The 15,676-nt window shown below is 40.8% G+C and overlaps 2 protein-coding genes across 3 annotated transcripts; one reads left to right on the top strand and one right to left on the bottom strand.

Moving 5' to 3' along the window:
• Positions 1–3,119: 3,119 nt before the first annotated feature.
• Positions 3,120–5,915, bottom strand: mthfs (5,10-methenyltetrahydrofolate synthetase (5-formyltetrahydrofolate cyclo-ligase)). 2 transcript variants are annotated; one of them, XM_076011497.1, is made up of 3 exons: positions 5,628–5,915; positions 4,335–4,599; positions 3,120–3,634 (listed from the first exon to the last, which is right to left on the bottom strand). In XM_076011497.1, the coding sequence occupies exons 1-3, from the start codon at positions 5,751–5,753 to the stop codon at positions 3,408–3,410; spliced, it is 618 nt and encodes a 205-aa protein (XP_075867612.1). In that variant the 5' UTR covers positions 5,754–5,915; the 3' UTR covers positions 3,120–3,407. The 2 variants fall into 2 exon arrangements, with proteins under 2 accessions (XP_075867612.1, XP_075867604.1); XM_076011489.1 differs by lacking the exon at positions 5,628–5,915 and adding an exon at positions 5,202–5,434.
• An 873-nt stretch (positions 5,916–6,788) lies between these two features.
• On the top strand, positions 6,789–13,654 carry fah (fumarylacetoacetate hydrolase (fumarylacetoacetase)). The gene is made up of 14 exons (XM_076011478.1): positions 6,789–7,209; positions 7,440–7,550; positions 7,766–7,887; positions 8,226–8,275; positions 8,842–8,932; positions 9,768–9,865; positions 9,995–10,047; positions 10,194–10,293; positions 11,300–11,430; positions 11,745–11,820; positions 11,927–11,973; positions 12,579–12,680; positions 12,938–13,055; positions 13,336–13,654. Exons 1-14 carry the CDS (start codon positions 7,129–7,131, stop codon positions 13,404–13,406), a joined length of 1,251 nt encoding a protein of 416 aa, XP_075867593.1. The 5' UTR covers positions 6,789–7,128; the 3' UTR covers positions 13,407–13,654.
• The last annotated feature ends 2,022 nt before the right edge of the window (positions 13,655–15,676 follow it).

Raw genomic sequence — 15,676 nt, 5'->3', positions numbered from 1 at the left:
CAGGTCAAGACTGTGGTTTCACAACCAGGTTCATTTCCCCTTCTTATTCAAATTGTCAAAGTGATGAGATGTCACATAAGTTTTGTCTGGTCTGGTGGTCAGATGTTCAGGTTATTGTAACTCTTGAATTGTTCAGTTAATTTTCTTCAGTGTGGTGGCGGTGGGTGGTGGATGGCAGGGAACCTTCGTGTTGTATGGCAGCCAAACTGAAACACATACATAATTATACTACTCTTGAGTATGTTGATGGAGGTTTTAATCCACATGACCCTTGAGGAGTTTCACAGAGGGGGTAATGCCACCCAATGGGCACCCCTGGTAAAACATCAATTTGGAATGAAGCATTACTGCAGATAATGAAACCGTGAAACCGCCGGTTTTGAATTATTTCATGTGACCCAGATAGAATTCCCATCACTTGCCTCCCAGGGTTGGGCAATACAAATATGCAAAAACCAAATGCCCACGTAGCACCTGAGGCTCTGCCTGAGCAAACGTAAATACATCCAGCAGCTCAAGCAGCCACCCAGGGTTTTATGCTGTGCTTATTGCAGGTGTCTGACTGTGCAATTAAAAAAAAAAAAAAAAAAAACCACACACACACGCAACAACGGAACGATTCGATTTCAAGCATCGCATGGCCAAATCCTCATTTGACATGTTTGTGAATGCAGTTAAAAAGAGAGTACCAGCGTTAGAGCTGGGATTATGTTATTCAATTTCATGCTCATATTTGCATTTTTACATAACGATGTTTCACGACATAGCTTCATGCATCATATTCAGCAGAGCATTTTCCAAAAGACTCTGGATTTGGGGAAATAAGTTTTACGTGAAGGAATAACTAAATACAGGCACCACTGAGCCAGAATCCTTCTGAGGGACCATGCAACTACACAGCCTTTGAAGATAATCTTGATATTTCAAGGGGAGAACAATAACAGAGAATGATGTTTTGTTTTGAACAATTAGTAGCCCCAGCAGGGATTTTAGTTTTTTTTAAAAAGAGCGCAAACAGAGCCTAATTTAAAATACGGCCAAGTGGGATTGCTCTTGCAATCTTATCACTGCTCTCTTCTGCTGTGATTTCAAGCTGGTCCCATATAAGTGGCTATCCAAAGTAAGATAGACAACAAAAAAAACAGTGCCTAATCCTTTTGAGCACAAATGACTCTGTTACAAGCTATATTTACGTTCCATCGGGGCTCAAAGTCTTTAAAAGTGGGCAGGTAAAAAAAGGATGATGAATTGGAAGAGAGGTTCAGGTTATATGAGAGGGAAACAGTGGTGGAGGAGGGGTAGTGTGCGCAGGGAAGGGACTGGGGAAGTCGAAATGAGCAGAGGGAGGCGAAGATTGATGGAAAACGGTGAAGGAGCGGCCGTCAGAAAAGAGGTGGCGAGCAGAAATTGCCAATCAGCAGGAATTCTTCCCTCTCATCAGGGCGGAGGGATGTGCCACGCGTCCACAAAATAGCACACACCGTTGCAAGTTTGCCGCATGTGAGAGCGTAATGAACAGTTTGATGAAGTGAGTCTGGAGGTTGAGGGTGACACGGTGGGTGAGATGCCACTTCCACGGGGGTGTGGTACAGCAGTGAGCTATGGAGCAGGGAGTGATAATGAAATCTCAGCATCCAGCCTGCCATCATTTCAGTTTCTCATCATCCTGGGAAGCAGCGCCGACTGCACGCTTCCACTCACAGGGTTCAAACAGTTAAAGGGACTGTTGGCAGACACTGTGGACCATCATCTTGTATTGTTTATTCTCACATCTGAAAGGGTGTGTGTCTGGAAAGAGCACAAAGACAACTTAGATTACCTTTCAGCGAAATCCACGTAACTACTGATGCCTTAAATTTACCCGATCATATAAGCTGTCCTCATTCCATGCTGTTCTGTTAACATACTGGGCAGCTAGAGTCAGTTAGAGCGGCTGGTCCATTGACAGAAGGGTCGGCGGTTCGAATCCTGGTCCTTGGTCCTTAGGCAAGACACTCAACCCTACATTGCTCCCCATTGGCCTGGCAGTGGCTTGCATGGCAGCAGGTGCGTGAGTGGGTGAAGGTGAGGCAACAGTGAAGTGCTTTGGGGCATTGTGTGTGCAGTGCACTCCGGACCATTTATAATAACTGCAGTGCTTTTAAATAAACTGCACAAATATTTAAGTTTATGACTTTCTTGTCTAAATTTTACAAAGTGTGGAGACTGTGGACAGGAACTACGGAAGCACATTGCTGCCACGCTAGAAAATAAAAAGAAGCAGGGCTCAGTATCACATTATAACGTGAAACTATCACGTTACTTTGCGACCATTTTCAAGTTTCTCCTGATGGAAAAGTAAAATAAACATCCCCATCATGTATGCAGGGAGACAGAATTATGAAGCGATCTTTGGCCAACAGAGCCACAGTACTGTCATATATTGTCATATTGATTTTACATGCCAGCCTGTCTTGAGGATGAGCGTGTCTTCCATTCACACCTTTCTCCGTTTGGCAGGATGAAATTTGAGAAGAAAGGAAAGACATCACTAACCTTAAAACTGTCACAAAGTGGGTTGTAAAATGTCATAATATGATATGTTTAAAGATTGACAAACTAAACACGGCTTAAAATTGACTGCACCAGTTCCAGAGTACAGGCACTGCAATGTTCGTACAGTTAAGGCTGCGCTCATGGACTTCTGCAATAGTGGGCAGTTTGGGTCCCAGCAGGGGCTGTTATAAAATGATGTATTAACATAATCCATGTTGTATAAATATTCATAACTCAAAACTATCCCCGGCAGCTAATCCACATTTCTAACAGGATTGATTACAGAGGGTTCTGGCTAAAATTACGAAGTTTGAATAATTGAATCGCTATGACTGTATACACAGGGCAGTCTCATTGACTTAAGGCTTTTTAAAAGTAAACCAAAGGCAGTCAGTAATGCGTGTAAAAAATGTACAACCTCGTTATGTAATGGAGATTAACCCCCGACACACCTGTTTCCTTGTGTTCTCTATCTCTGCGTTCTCTCCTTTGCCTATCATACCACACAGTATTTCCCCGATTAACTTTATTTCTATCGTCTTCGCTCAAACTTGTGTGTTGAATGAATGAAAGAGACGCTTGAATTTTTTTCCCTTCAGTTTTTTTAATCGCACCAACGCAATGACATCAGAAGCAAAACAAACAAAAAACAAAACGCAGCAGCAAAATATTTGCCATTTACTTCAACAGAAATATTAATGACTTTTCATTTGAACATCAGCCTTAAAAAAAAATAGCTGTGAGTTCTTATTCGAGTGAGATAGCAAAAGTCTCATTTCAGTTTTAATTGGCTGACAATTATGGGCTACAGGAACGCTATCGAACCTCAAGCTGCAGATATCAGCAGACAGACAGGCACTCGTCTGGCACAACTACTCCTTCTTCTCGTACAGCACCTCATCTATGAGCACGTCGTTGTCGTCGACAGGAATACTCTGACACAGCTGCTCTTTGTAAGCCAGCGCGATTGTGTAAGGCTTCCCCTTGGGGTGTCTGATGCAGCGCTCCAGGTAGGTGTCGTAGAAGCCCTTCCCCCGGCCCAGGCGATTCCCAGCCTGGTCGAACCCAAGGCCTGGCATCAGTATCAGGTCCAGACCTCCTGTGAGATCACAACATGCTTTCATCAGTGGTTGGCTCCCGAAAACGACGGCTTCACGTGCCAACGACTGGGCACATATTCAATTCCATCACCTGTGCTACACACATACATGAATGTGTGTGTGTAGCACAGGTGCTGTATGTATTCACACGTACACACACACAAACATATATATTTATATATATGTTTGTGTGTGTGTGTATGTGTGAATACATACATACATATGTGTGTATATATAAATATATATACATATTATATATATACATATACATATTACATATATATATACACACACACATATATATACATATACATATATACGTATGTATGTATGTATGAATATGTACATATATATATATATATATATGTATATATATATATATATATATATATATATATATATATAATGTGTGTATACGTATATATACACACATATATAATTTGTAGTGGTGTATTATGCCATAACAATATATGACTTGACTGCTGTCACTGTTATCAAACAGCTATCAAAAATGTTACTCTAAAGAGAAACACCACCACCATCTTCTGGCACATTTGTGCTACTTCATTCTGAGTCAAAGACACAACTGACAAAATCATAGAGGGAAAGTTTTGAAGAGGCTGTTACTGCATTAATGCATGTACTGAAAAATAAATTAAATTGTTTGCAGGCATGTGTGTGTGTGTGTGTGTTGTTCACCTGCGGCCAGAGCTTCCTCTCTGCTGTCATCATCCTGATTGGGTTGCCTGATGTTCCAGGAGGTCAGAGGCAGCATCTCTATGTCCTGCAGACTTTTGAGTTCCAGCATGTCCATGTGGTTGCTGTTGCTCTCGTACCTCGGGATGAAGCAGCTTTTGCCCCTTTTGAACACGTCTTTGAGGATCTCTTCAGTCTGGACTTCGTCGTGCATGCTGAGAAACACTGCGATCCGGTCACAGGACACGTATTTGGGGTGGCTGAATAACTGTGGGGGGAAAAAATATACAAGATAAGCAGAGGTGGCAAACTGATACGCATTCTGTACTTAAGTAAAAGTATGGATACTTGTGTGGGGAAAAAAAATACTGTGGAAAAAGTCTCCCTCTAAAATATCCACTATTACACACTTGTTTTGAACTACACACCACACGCAATTCAGATAGCTCCAACTTCAAGCAACAACTATAATAAATAAATAATAAGTGAACTACTTTGAACAGAATTTATAGTAAAGATACATGAGAAATCTAATTAAGCACAGTAACAAAGTATTTTGTACTTCCTTACGTCCCACCTTTGAAGATAAGAAACACTACAAGTCAAACTCTTAACTTAGTAACAATGCAAACTAAATGACTATTCATTGTAAATGATAAAGTAACCTCGAGTGATAAAACTGAAAGCGTTAATTTGGTTTTGTGGTTTGCTTTGGAGGCAAAACAGACAAACAAACAATGTAGTTGCAGTGAACTCTCGAGAAGAAAAAGACCTTTATTAACATCACGTGGGGGGGATTTGCTAATTACAGCAACAAAAAGTCTTGCAAAAAAGAAGGAAAAGCAGGATATCCACATGTTGGTTGTTTACATTTCCAGTGAAAGGGTGACGGTCATTAGCAGCCGTTACATAACTGGCACATGTCCATGTTGTGGAGTTCAGGATGACTGATTCGACTGGTGCGAGAGTTATTGCACAAAATATCGCTTCACTTTTCATTCAGGTTTCACACTTAAAGGTGCCACTTTTCCAGTTTACACCCAAACTGCCTGTTGACGGAGGACGGAGGAAGCTCGTTGATGTGACACCAATGACACAGACGTTGAAAATAATAATAATAATAATAATAATAATAATAATAATAATAATAATAATAATAATAATAATAATAATAATAATAATAACAATAATTCAGAGTTGCACGTCGCTTCCGTTGCTCGTCGTGGGGGGAGAGAGACCATAACACCACCCCAGAGCCCTCCTCTTCCTCCCACTCTTCCTCTTCCTCTTCCTTACCTTCTGTGACACGACCTGAGACTGGCGTCGCTTCTCGGCGTCACTCAGAGCCGCCACACGTCCTTTAACTTCCCTCCTCAGCGCCTGCTTGGCGGCCCGCAGGGTGGCCATCCTGCACGCTGCCATGCAAACAACCAACAACCAACAACCAACCACGAGTTCAACTACCAAGCTAACTGCGCGTCCTCTCCGACGACTGCTCCCGCCGAACCAGTTGCGAAACACCCCGGTAGTCGATCATTGACGAGCGGGTCAACAGCACACGGTAGAAGACGCGAGCGGGTCACGCGTTCACGGGCTACGTTATGCTACTCATTCAGTTCTGGGTCACTTCAGGCAGTTGCATGCGTGCGTGCGTGTCTGTCTGTATGTGACGTCACCACATACCAAGCGTTAATGCTTTCAAGACCGTTTTAAAGGGGGGAGAAGGACTTGGAGGGGTGTGTGGTTGACAAAAAAAGGCGCGGTACGTAAATAAAAACTAACATTTTAAATTCAGTGTATGAGTTTCTGCACCTCACTGGAGTGTTTAGGGAGATGTAGTTAAATAAAACGCCAGTGGAGGGCAGTGATGCGCCTTTCGTTGTCCACACTGCAAAAAATAAAAAGAGAATAAAATGAAATCCAACGAAACATAATTGTTTTTATTTAAGAAGTAATGGAATTTAATGCATATATGTTTTAGTCACTCTGTATTTCTACTATATACTCAAAAAAGCATTTTAATCCTAATCACAAATTTAAGTCATGTTCAAAGATATCTACAGAAAAATCCATATGTGTGACTGAAATGCCTTATTAAATTACTGCTTTATTGTGTGTTTTGTTGAATTATACTCCTACTGCATCAAAACATTTGACTGTAGTATCTTAAAGCAATTTCACTTTACTTTTAATTGTACCTATAATGAGCAGTCGATCTTTAAGTCGTGTGCAATGGATTAAGTGCCTACAAATCCCATTAAATATTTTACTTAATGATTAAATAATGCAAAATAGTAATGCTTGTTGCACTCCACATGTATCCTGCGTTCTTTTAAATATTAATTGGCTCCATGATTCATCCATCCAACCATTAACTATCTTGCTTTTTCTTCACTCAGCATTGTTGGGGTACTGGGGCCTATCTGGTCTTGGGGTGTTGCACACCCTGCACAAGTTCTTCAAAGAAACAATACAAAATATGCTAAACAGAAATAATAATGATTTTAGACAAGTTGAATAAAACAGTCATGAATTAAAACAGAAAAACAAATAACATAAATGTAAAGTAATTGCAGGTCCTGTTGTCTGGTGTCTGGATTTGAGTTTTGCTGAGTCACTTTGCAAGGTGGTTTGCATTAAATCCAGGATTGGGGAGGATAGCCCTAGAGGAATACGATTGGCTGTGCAAAGGGAGGCGGGCCTGTCCAAAGTTTCACATCTGGAAGTTGTCTACTGCTGCTGCCCATTCACTCAGTAACTCCATCAAGTTGTGTGTGCTGCCACGACCAAAGAGAAAATGTCCTTCATTAAAGTAGATGCAAATTCTGATTTCTCCTTCCACAACCTGCCGTATGGAATATTTTCCACACCTGATAATGTAAGTCCATCTCTTTAACTTCACCGCTATAGCTTGGTCTAAGTCATGGCATTCATTTTCAGTCTTTGCAAATACAGCTTTATTCATTTTGTGTTAGTTATACATGTTAATTTTGTCTTGTGTTTGAGAGAATCTGACTGTCAACTTGTATTTAGATCCAGGTGTAAGTAACTTGACGTGACTTGAGCCACGTGGATATACTAAAGTTAAAACAATCTTCATTCCTTTAGCCCAGACATCGGATTGGTGTTGCGATCGGAGATCAGATCTTGGACCTGAGTGTTATAAAGTCTCTGTTCCAAGGGCCTGTGATTTGCAAACATCAGGATGTGTTTGACCAGGTAAACTGAATCACGACTGATACCTCTCACGCTGACACTTTTTCTTTCAATCATCATACATTTTTTAGTGTGTCAGTGTGCAACGTCGCATTTCCAGTCTTTATGACTTTGATTTAACTGTGAAAAATAAATGTCCCGAGTGCTAATGAGTGCTTCACACTGCAGTGTGATGTGTACAGCACTTCTTCACGTGTTATCATCTTTCTGCCTCCAAGCCAACACTGAATGGATTCATGGCTCTTGGTTACGAGGCCTGGAAAGAGGCGAGAGTGACCCTTCAGCTGCTGCTGTCAGCCAGTGAGAGCACACTGAGGGATGATGTCAGCCTTCGGAGCAGGTCAGAGATCACTGAAGTACACACAAGATAATATCTTCATCAGACGTTTGCACTTTTTGTGACTTTGCTCCCAGCGACAGCCAAAGTCAGGTCACAGTTTGTAGTTTCATTAACTGTTAAAGACAAACAACAATGACACGGGTACTCAAACATTAAAGAGAAAAAAAAAAGACAGTTTTTACTTATTTCTACCATGAAAATAAAAAGTGCAATAAAACAAATAAAAATATTTGTTAGCAAATGATATTTCAAAATGTCCAGTCTTTTCGCACAGCTCACCTCTCAGATGTATTCTGCTCATTTCAAAAGGACGTTGCATGTCTTCCTCATGTCTACAGGGCTTTTGTCCATCAGAGTGCAGCAACGATGCACCTTCCTGCAGACATTGGTAAGCCTTAACTGTAAACCATCCCCCCATTCAACAGAAGTTTGACTCTGTTTTTTATGACTCATAATGGTAGTTGTATCACGTAGTATTATTTAGCTATCGTGACCAATTATCACAGAGATTAAAGCCCAACGTTGTTCACTGAACCTTTTAAACTGTAAAACCCAATTTTCCCTACTCTGAAATTGGATGACTGACTGACCTAATGACTGACTAGTTTCAAAGGTTGGTCAGCTTTCAAACGACCAAAAAACAGTGCAGTTTCTTTTACTCAACCTTCAAGAGTGAATGAAACTCAACCTTTACTCAGAAGAGTTCTCGGTCAGAGCTTTTACAGATGGACTTTTACAGTTTTAAAGTTACCTAACTTAAAACCTTAAAAGTGTTTTACCATAAATGAATGACAAACATTTGCAATATTTTAGGGCAGATAAGATGGATTTTAAAAGCAACAACCGCCAGCTGTACTGTACATCATATACTGTATATTGCTAATGGATGGTGTGGAAAAAAGATGTGAAATGTCAGTATTTCATTAAATTTCTCTTCCCTAATTAACACCACAGGTGACTACACTGACTTTTACTCCTCACGAGATCATGCTACCAATGTGGGCACCATGTTCAGGGGAAAGGAAAATGCTCTCATGCCAAACTGGTAAGCAGTCAGTCAAAATGGCACTTTGTCGTTGAGCTTGAATCCTGTGTGTTCCTGCTGTTATGGCAAAATGTTACTAGCTCTGTGTGAATGCAGGCTTGGGACAGACGCCACCAAGGTTTTTCAAAGTAATTTTGCGGCCTCACTGTCTCTCTGGGACCATGCACGCAACCTCACTGATGAAGGCAATATATATTTGTTCCTTCCAGCGGAAATGCTCAGATAGTTGGGGCTAAATCTGTTTCCTGTAGAATTTGACACCTCTGCTCTGGTTCGCCCCCCTCCCCCCCCAGAGGCATTCAATTCTTTCTCCAATCAAAATAACACAAATTATTATTGTCAGAAAATATTTTTCACAATAGCTGCTGAATGAATTTGAATTAGTCCACTGAGTGTAGACAACATCACTGTGTTGGTTTCCAGTTTTATGATAAATGCATTCTGTTCTTTTGACTCTGTACGGACTTGAATTTTTGTTCTACAGGTGATGGATACTTGAGCGGCTCTTGGACATAATTTATATTTAATCTTTGCGTATTCTAAATGGATGGATGCTAACGTGTGATTTTATTTAGTTAGTGTGGTTACCGTAGTTTACTTTTGTTCGGTTTCATTTGTTATATTCCAATGCCATGTGTTGTCAGAGGGCAAACAGGCCACACTGGGATGGAGCAGCATTTTAAACCAAGTCAGCTTAGCATTTCACCTTTTCATGGCTGCTGCGTCTCTGCTTTGGTGTCTCTGAATTCTGTGAGCGGCATTCAGATCCCTTTGAGGACTTTGCATCGTCCTTCTGTTACCAGTGTTGTGCTAATTTGAATATCTTGCAATGCAGGTTGAGGCTTCCAGTTGGATACCATGGTCGGGCATCATCAGTCGTCGTCTCTGGGACGCCTCTCCGTCGACCGTCCGGCCAGATGAGACCTGACCAGAGTACGGTTTTTACAATTGCTCTTTTCTGTTTTCCAATTTTGCAACTTGCATTTGAGTCACAGCCACAAACCATTTTTATCTCCGCTAGGTTGCAATCAATAACTACTGTGTATGTGGCCTTTTTTGCAGCAAAACCTCCGGTGTTTGGCCCATCAAAGCAGTTGGACATTGAGCTCGAGATGGTGATTATAGTCTTTGCTTATTCTGATTACTCACATAACTGGTGAGACCAATAACAAATTTTGCAATAATCATTTGTCAGCATGTGATACCCTTGGCCTTCCTTTGTGATATCAAATATCAGTCTAACGTTCTTCTCTTTGACCAGGCTTTCTTTGTTGGAGGAGAGACTCGGCTCGGGGAGTCCATTCCAATCAAAGAGGCCCATAAACACATCTTTGGGATGGTGTTGATGAATGACTGGAGCGGTAAGGCTGTCACATTAACAGTGCTATACAACAAGTACATCGAGCTCAAAGTTAGACAAATATAGAGCTTTCCTACCATCACTGTTTCTGCCTCCTTTTTCATTTTCTAATGAGTCAAGGATTTGAAAATGAAAAGGAGTCATGTAACTTTCCAAGAGGAATGTAAAGAAATGGAAAATACAGTAAAGCAAAAGGTTCTGACATCATCACACGCTTGACCAGGTTTTGATATAACTCCAAATCAACCACAGCCGCTAATAATTAGTAGTGACGTTTCACTTTGGAAGCCAACTTGTTCCCTAATTCAGATCTGCATTATACATGCTGAGGCTGTCACTCGAGATTAAGTTTAATTGAAATGGTTTTAGAAATAAAATGCAAGAGTCAGTCATCATCAAAACATCAGTAGGAATATGTATTATTTATCAAGCCGGTGATCTCTGAAGAGACAGTGCACGGTGCTTTAGCCTCCTGACTGTCATTTTCCCTAATATCCACTTTTACTGCCGCCACATTCATGCACTCAGTCAGGCCAGTTCCTCTGTCTCCATTGGCCAAAGAAGAGAAGAAAGAGGGTTTAAGTGAATGTGACAAGGTTGTCTGTTACCATACAGGCTTTTTGAGTACATCGGGAAGTGCTGATCTGCTGGGATTGTCATGCACAGCTGTCTCCGAGGTCTGAAAAAGAGAAAATATACAGTGAGCAGCAGGGGTTTGGGCTGTCTGGGCTCAGGAGAGAACGGACCAGTTGGAGACCATCGCAGGGGAACAGTAACTCAAATAAGCTGAGCTGTTTGGCTGTCATCTAATATTCTGAACAAACCTCCAACATTTTTTCTGTTAGTTCCACTCTGACTGTTGTGATCCTTGATGCTTCAGTAGTCGCTTGCCAGTCGCTCAGCATTTATCATTATTATTATTATTATTATTATTATTATTTATTTATTTATTTTTAATTTCTCATTCTTGAAATTACATGATTTGGGTTTTTTCAAATATTTTGCAGCCAGAGACATCCAGGCATGGGAGTATGTTCCTCTTGGTCCTTTCCTGGGGAAGAACTTCGGCACAACCATCTCCCCCTGGGTCGTCCCCATGGAGGCGCTGTTACCTTTTGTAGAGCCCAACCCCATTCAGGTTGCTGCATGAATCACTTCTTTAACTAATTAAAGTGATAACATTTTCTTCTTTTACAGTTTTATCTGGAGGCTATGTTCCTCATTAGAGCACAGGGTACTGCTACACATAATGCATTTTTAATACAGTATGTATGTATTGTCATTCAAGGCTCTTCTGCCTCGACATTTGATCAGACTTTAACAGTTATCTGCACAATTGTTTTTACCAAACGTCAGTCGCCTATACTTTAAGCCGCTGCCCTCCTAATGTGGTGCACCAGTATTATGTTGCTGCCTATGAGCCTTAAGCTATTGTTTCTGTTATCCCCTCAGGATCCAGAACCCCTCCCCTACCTCCAACACCCGGACCCTTACACCTTCAACATCAACCTGTTTGTGTCCCTTAAAGGTACCACACACACAATTAAGTGATTAAACTTGTTTTTTTTTGCAAACTACCAGTGACTACATTTTTGGAACTTCTTGGTGTTTTCCTTCTTCTTTGTCTCTTCAAGGACAGGACATGGCAGACGCGGCAACCATCTGCAAGTCAAACTTTAAGGTAAAACCTTCTATACGAAGCCAGAGCTCCTCAAAAACACTGAACAACACATGCATGCATTTTAGCATTATGGACAGTAGTGCTCTGAATGAAAATAATTTGTTGTCAGTTTGTAGATTGGCCCCACAAGTAAAACAAAACTCACAGATGGCGTTTCAGAAACTTTTACTTATGTACAACACAGAAACTGCTTTTACAGGCATCTTTCACTAGCAGTGATGCGCCACAGAATATATGATTATTGCTATTTATTTTAATGACTCTACAGTGATTGCAATGATTCTCAAAGTTGATTGCAAAGAGTGTAGCCAAGTTTGTGAGCTTTGCATTTATTATTTAAACATTAAAAGCCCCTACTGACTTTGACTTTGACAAATGTTTTTTTTTTTTTTTTTGCATCATTATTTGTTTATGAAATAACAAAAACATAAGGAAGGAATCAGGTCCCAACATCCTGTTCTTTGATTGGAACAAACATCTCTCATGTCAGTTCCTATCATGCGCACTACACACATTAATCTGGTGACCAGTATCAAGTATAACAATTTCTCCCATCATGCATTTCAAAGAAAAACAATCCAAACAGTTTCTCTCTTCATCTCTAGCACATGTACTGGACCATGAAGCAGCAGCTTTCTCATCACACAGTCAATGGCTGCAACGTCAGACCAGGAGACTTGATGGCTTCTGGCACCATCAGTGGATCGGTGAGTGCGTGCACTTCTTCATGCACAGCAGCCGAAATGTGTTGCTGTTTTCACAGTAGTTGGTTTTTAAACTGCAATTGAGCTTTGTGGTGAGTTAATTTTTCAAGTTCAAGATATATCGCAGGCTTATATTACTAAAACAATTGGCAAAATAGTTGAACAAGCATTAGCAATGAAAGAGAAGGCTAGTTTGAACAAAAACACAAGCTGTCACACTAATGCAAAGTACCTAAACTGTGTGTATTGCATCTCTAAAGGATCCTGAGAGTTTTGGCTCAATGCTGGAGTTGTCATGGAGGGGATCCAAGACTATTGATCTGGCAGGCGGCGAAACCAGAACTTTCCTGAGGGATGGAGACACGGTCACCATCACAGGTTAGCGTGCCTTCAGCACGGTGCTAATTGTGCCAAATTACTGGAATTACACTGTGATTGACACGTGCTAACATGCAGCATTCAGACGGTCCTTTATAGTAGTGGATTAATGTGGGACAGACATAAGTTTCACATATCGGGAAACAAGAGGGTTTCAGCGCATGAGACACTTTGAAAGAGGAAATGGGTTGTAAGTAGCTTGCAAAGGAAACAGGATGTGAAGAGACAAAGATGTGTTGCTGTTTCTAATAATACACACTCTCATCTCTCCTTTTCACAGGTTACTGCCAGGGAAGCGGATACCGAGTTGGCTTTGGACCCTGCATGGGAACCATCCTGCCTGCCTTATAACACTAAAACCTCATTACTTGTGTGACTCTCATCCTGGTTCCTACAAAAACTTACATACTATAATTTCTCACTGGACTTTGCCATTCATTGTCCATTTCATTACAATGACACAAATGAAATGGTATCATCACAAAACTATGGTGTTGCAGTTGCAGTATTTCTTTGCTATTGTAAACCAGTGAGGAGCTGACAGCCACATAACTTGACATTGTTCCTGCTGTACCATGATTAAAGTTGAAAAGATAGACTGTCAGTGTCATTGTATCCAGTTCTTATCATTCATCCACGGACTGTTCTGTCTCTCTCCCGCCCTCCCCCCCCCTGCTCCACCCGTTGCTCCGCCTTGGAACAGCCCACTCCCTTGTGATTGGCCGTCTGGTCACTGCAGCTACCTTTTAGAGAAAATGGCTATTAGTGTTCAACAGAGTGAAGCTATGTCCATATTAAAACACACACACACACACAAAAAAAAAAAAAACCCTCTGCAGAGTCTTTGATAATCAAGTCAGCTCCCCAAAATCTGAACGGCTCATTTCAGTGCAGTAACACAGAAAAAAGCCAAACCCATAAAAGAAATCTGAAAGTTCTTATTTTTCGTACTTGCTGTGTTAGTTGTCATGCCAGTGCGGCAAAAAAAACAAAAAAACAAAAACACACCTGCATGAGCTTAAAAGCTGAATTCGACCCATGTTGTTGCTGTTTTTAAGGAAGACATAAAAGTTATTAAAAAAGAAATCACACTTATTGTCTCAGTTAACCGATGAGTGATTACAGTTGTCTCCGTGACAACCGCAGCTGTTTAAAATTCTCTTTGTGATGGATGTACGCAATGCGTTATGCGTTGTGCATGGCAAGCTTGTTACTGTGACATTGTGGCCTTATTTATTTATTTATTTATTTTTTAATGTCAATTCCCGAGTGCTTTGACTCAGTGAACTATGTGTTTGCCTAATGTGTTTGTGCAGCTGTATTTGCGTGCATGACTGATTACATTAAGACCTTATTAGCATGTTTTCCACTGCTCTCTAGTCAGCGTGGTCCATTTGGACGAGCGATCGTGTCCTCAAGCAGCTCCGGGGAGCTCAGAAACATGGAATGGTCAGGCAATCAATTTGATAAGCATCAAAACTTGGACACCAACATTGCTAAAAATTCAAAAGAAAAAAAAAAACATATATATATATTAGAATTAACAGACAAGTTCGGACTTCACGTAAGGTTTATAAAGAAAGGTTCTTGTGAAAATATTGAAGAATTTTAGGGGGGGAAATTATTTATAAATAATAAAAAATAAAAAGATTTAACTTTTTACCTTTTTATTGAAAAATTCTGAACCTGAATTTCCTGCAAGCTATTTCCATATTTCCATTTTCCCCCGTACAGGAATGTTTATGTTCATGTTTGCATTTATTCCATAATATTCTTTTCAAATAATGTGTGTGTGTGTGTGTGTGTGTGTGTGTGTGTGCGTGCGTGTGTGTGCGTGCGTGCGTGTGTGTGTTGAGCAGGGTTCCCACTTTGAGCTCTGTAGGCCTCGGAGGTGGATGGGTTCAGAAGAATTTGGGCTACAGGGAGGCAGATGAAAGCAGACCTTAATCTCAGTGAATGGATGGAAAAAGTTGAGGAATCCTCTCTTATCAGCCAACTAACCGTGGGCTGCGCTGTCTCCTGGTGTAGGGTTTATTTCATCAGATTCTGAAGGGAGAACAATACGGGCTGAATCTTGAAACAGGCCTGCGTGGTGGCTCGTGTCTCTGCCACATTTTCTCTCCTTCTTTTCAACATTCTAAGCCTTTTTCTCTTTGTCTCTCTTTGTCTGCTCTGAAGATCAGGATGCACTTGATGTCTTACAACATCTGGAACTGCCCCAATTTGAACTCTCTCCACCTTTTTTGACTTATTTTGATGTATAACCCAGGAACAGCATGTGAGCAAGATACATTTAAATGTGTAAAATAGCTAATAAATTGAAGATCTGTGACTTTAGCACCCACAATGCATCATAACTGCAACCACTTTGTCACATTGGCGTGGTAGATTAAATTCATTAAATTTTATAGTTTTCGAACTGGTTAGTTGATGCGTTAGATCCTCATTTCTGGTATTAACTCAATTTCTATGGCATTAACATTACATCCAAACCAAATGATCTCAGCCAAAGTGATGATGCACGGTAGTTCTGTTGAAGGTACATACAGTGCTATGGTCTTACATCTACCCTGCTCAAGTTTCTGAAGGTCAAATACACTTTCAAAACAATCATATGATAC

This window comes from Nelusetta ayraudi, unplaced genomic scaffold (genome assembly GCF_046127955.1).
Source record: "Nelusetta ayraudi isolate G7.1 ecotype Tasmania unplaced genomic scaffold, CSIRO-AGI_Nayr_v1 ptg000005l, whole genome shotgun sequence".
NCBI lineage: Eukaryota > Metazoa > Chordata > Actinopteri > Tetraodontiformes > Monacanthidae > Nelusetta > Nelusetta ayraudi.
Note: the sequence above shows the minus strand (reverse complement) of the source record. Positions and strands in the feature narration are given on the sequence as shown.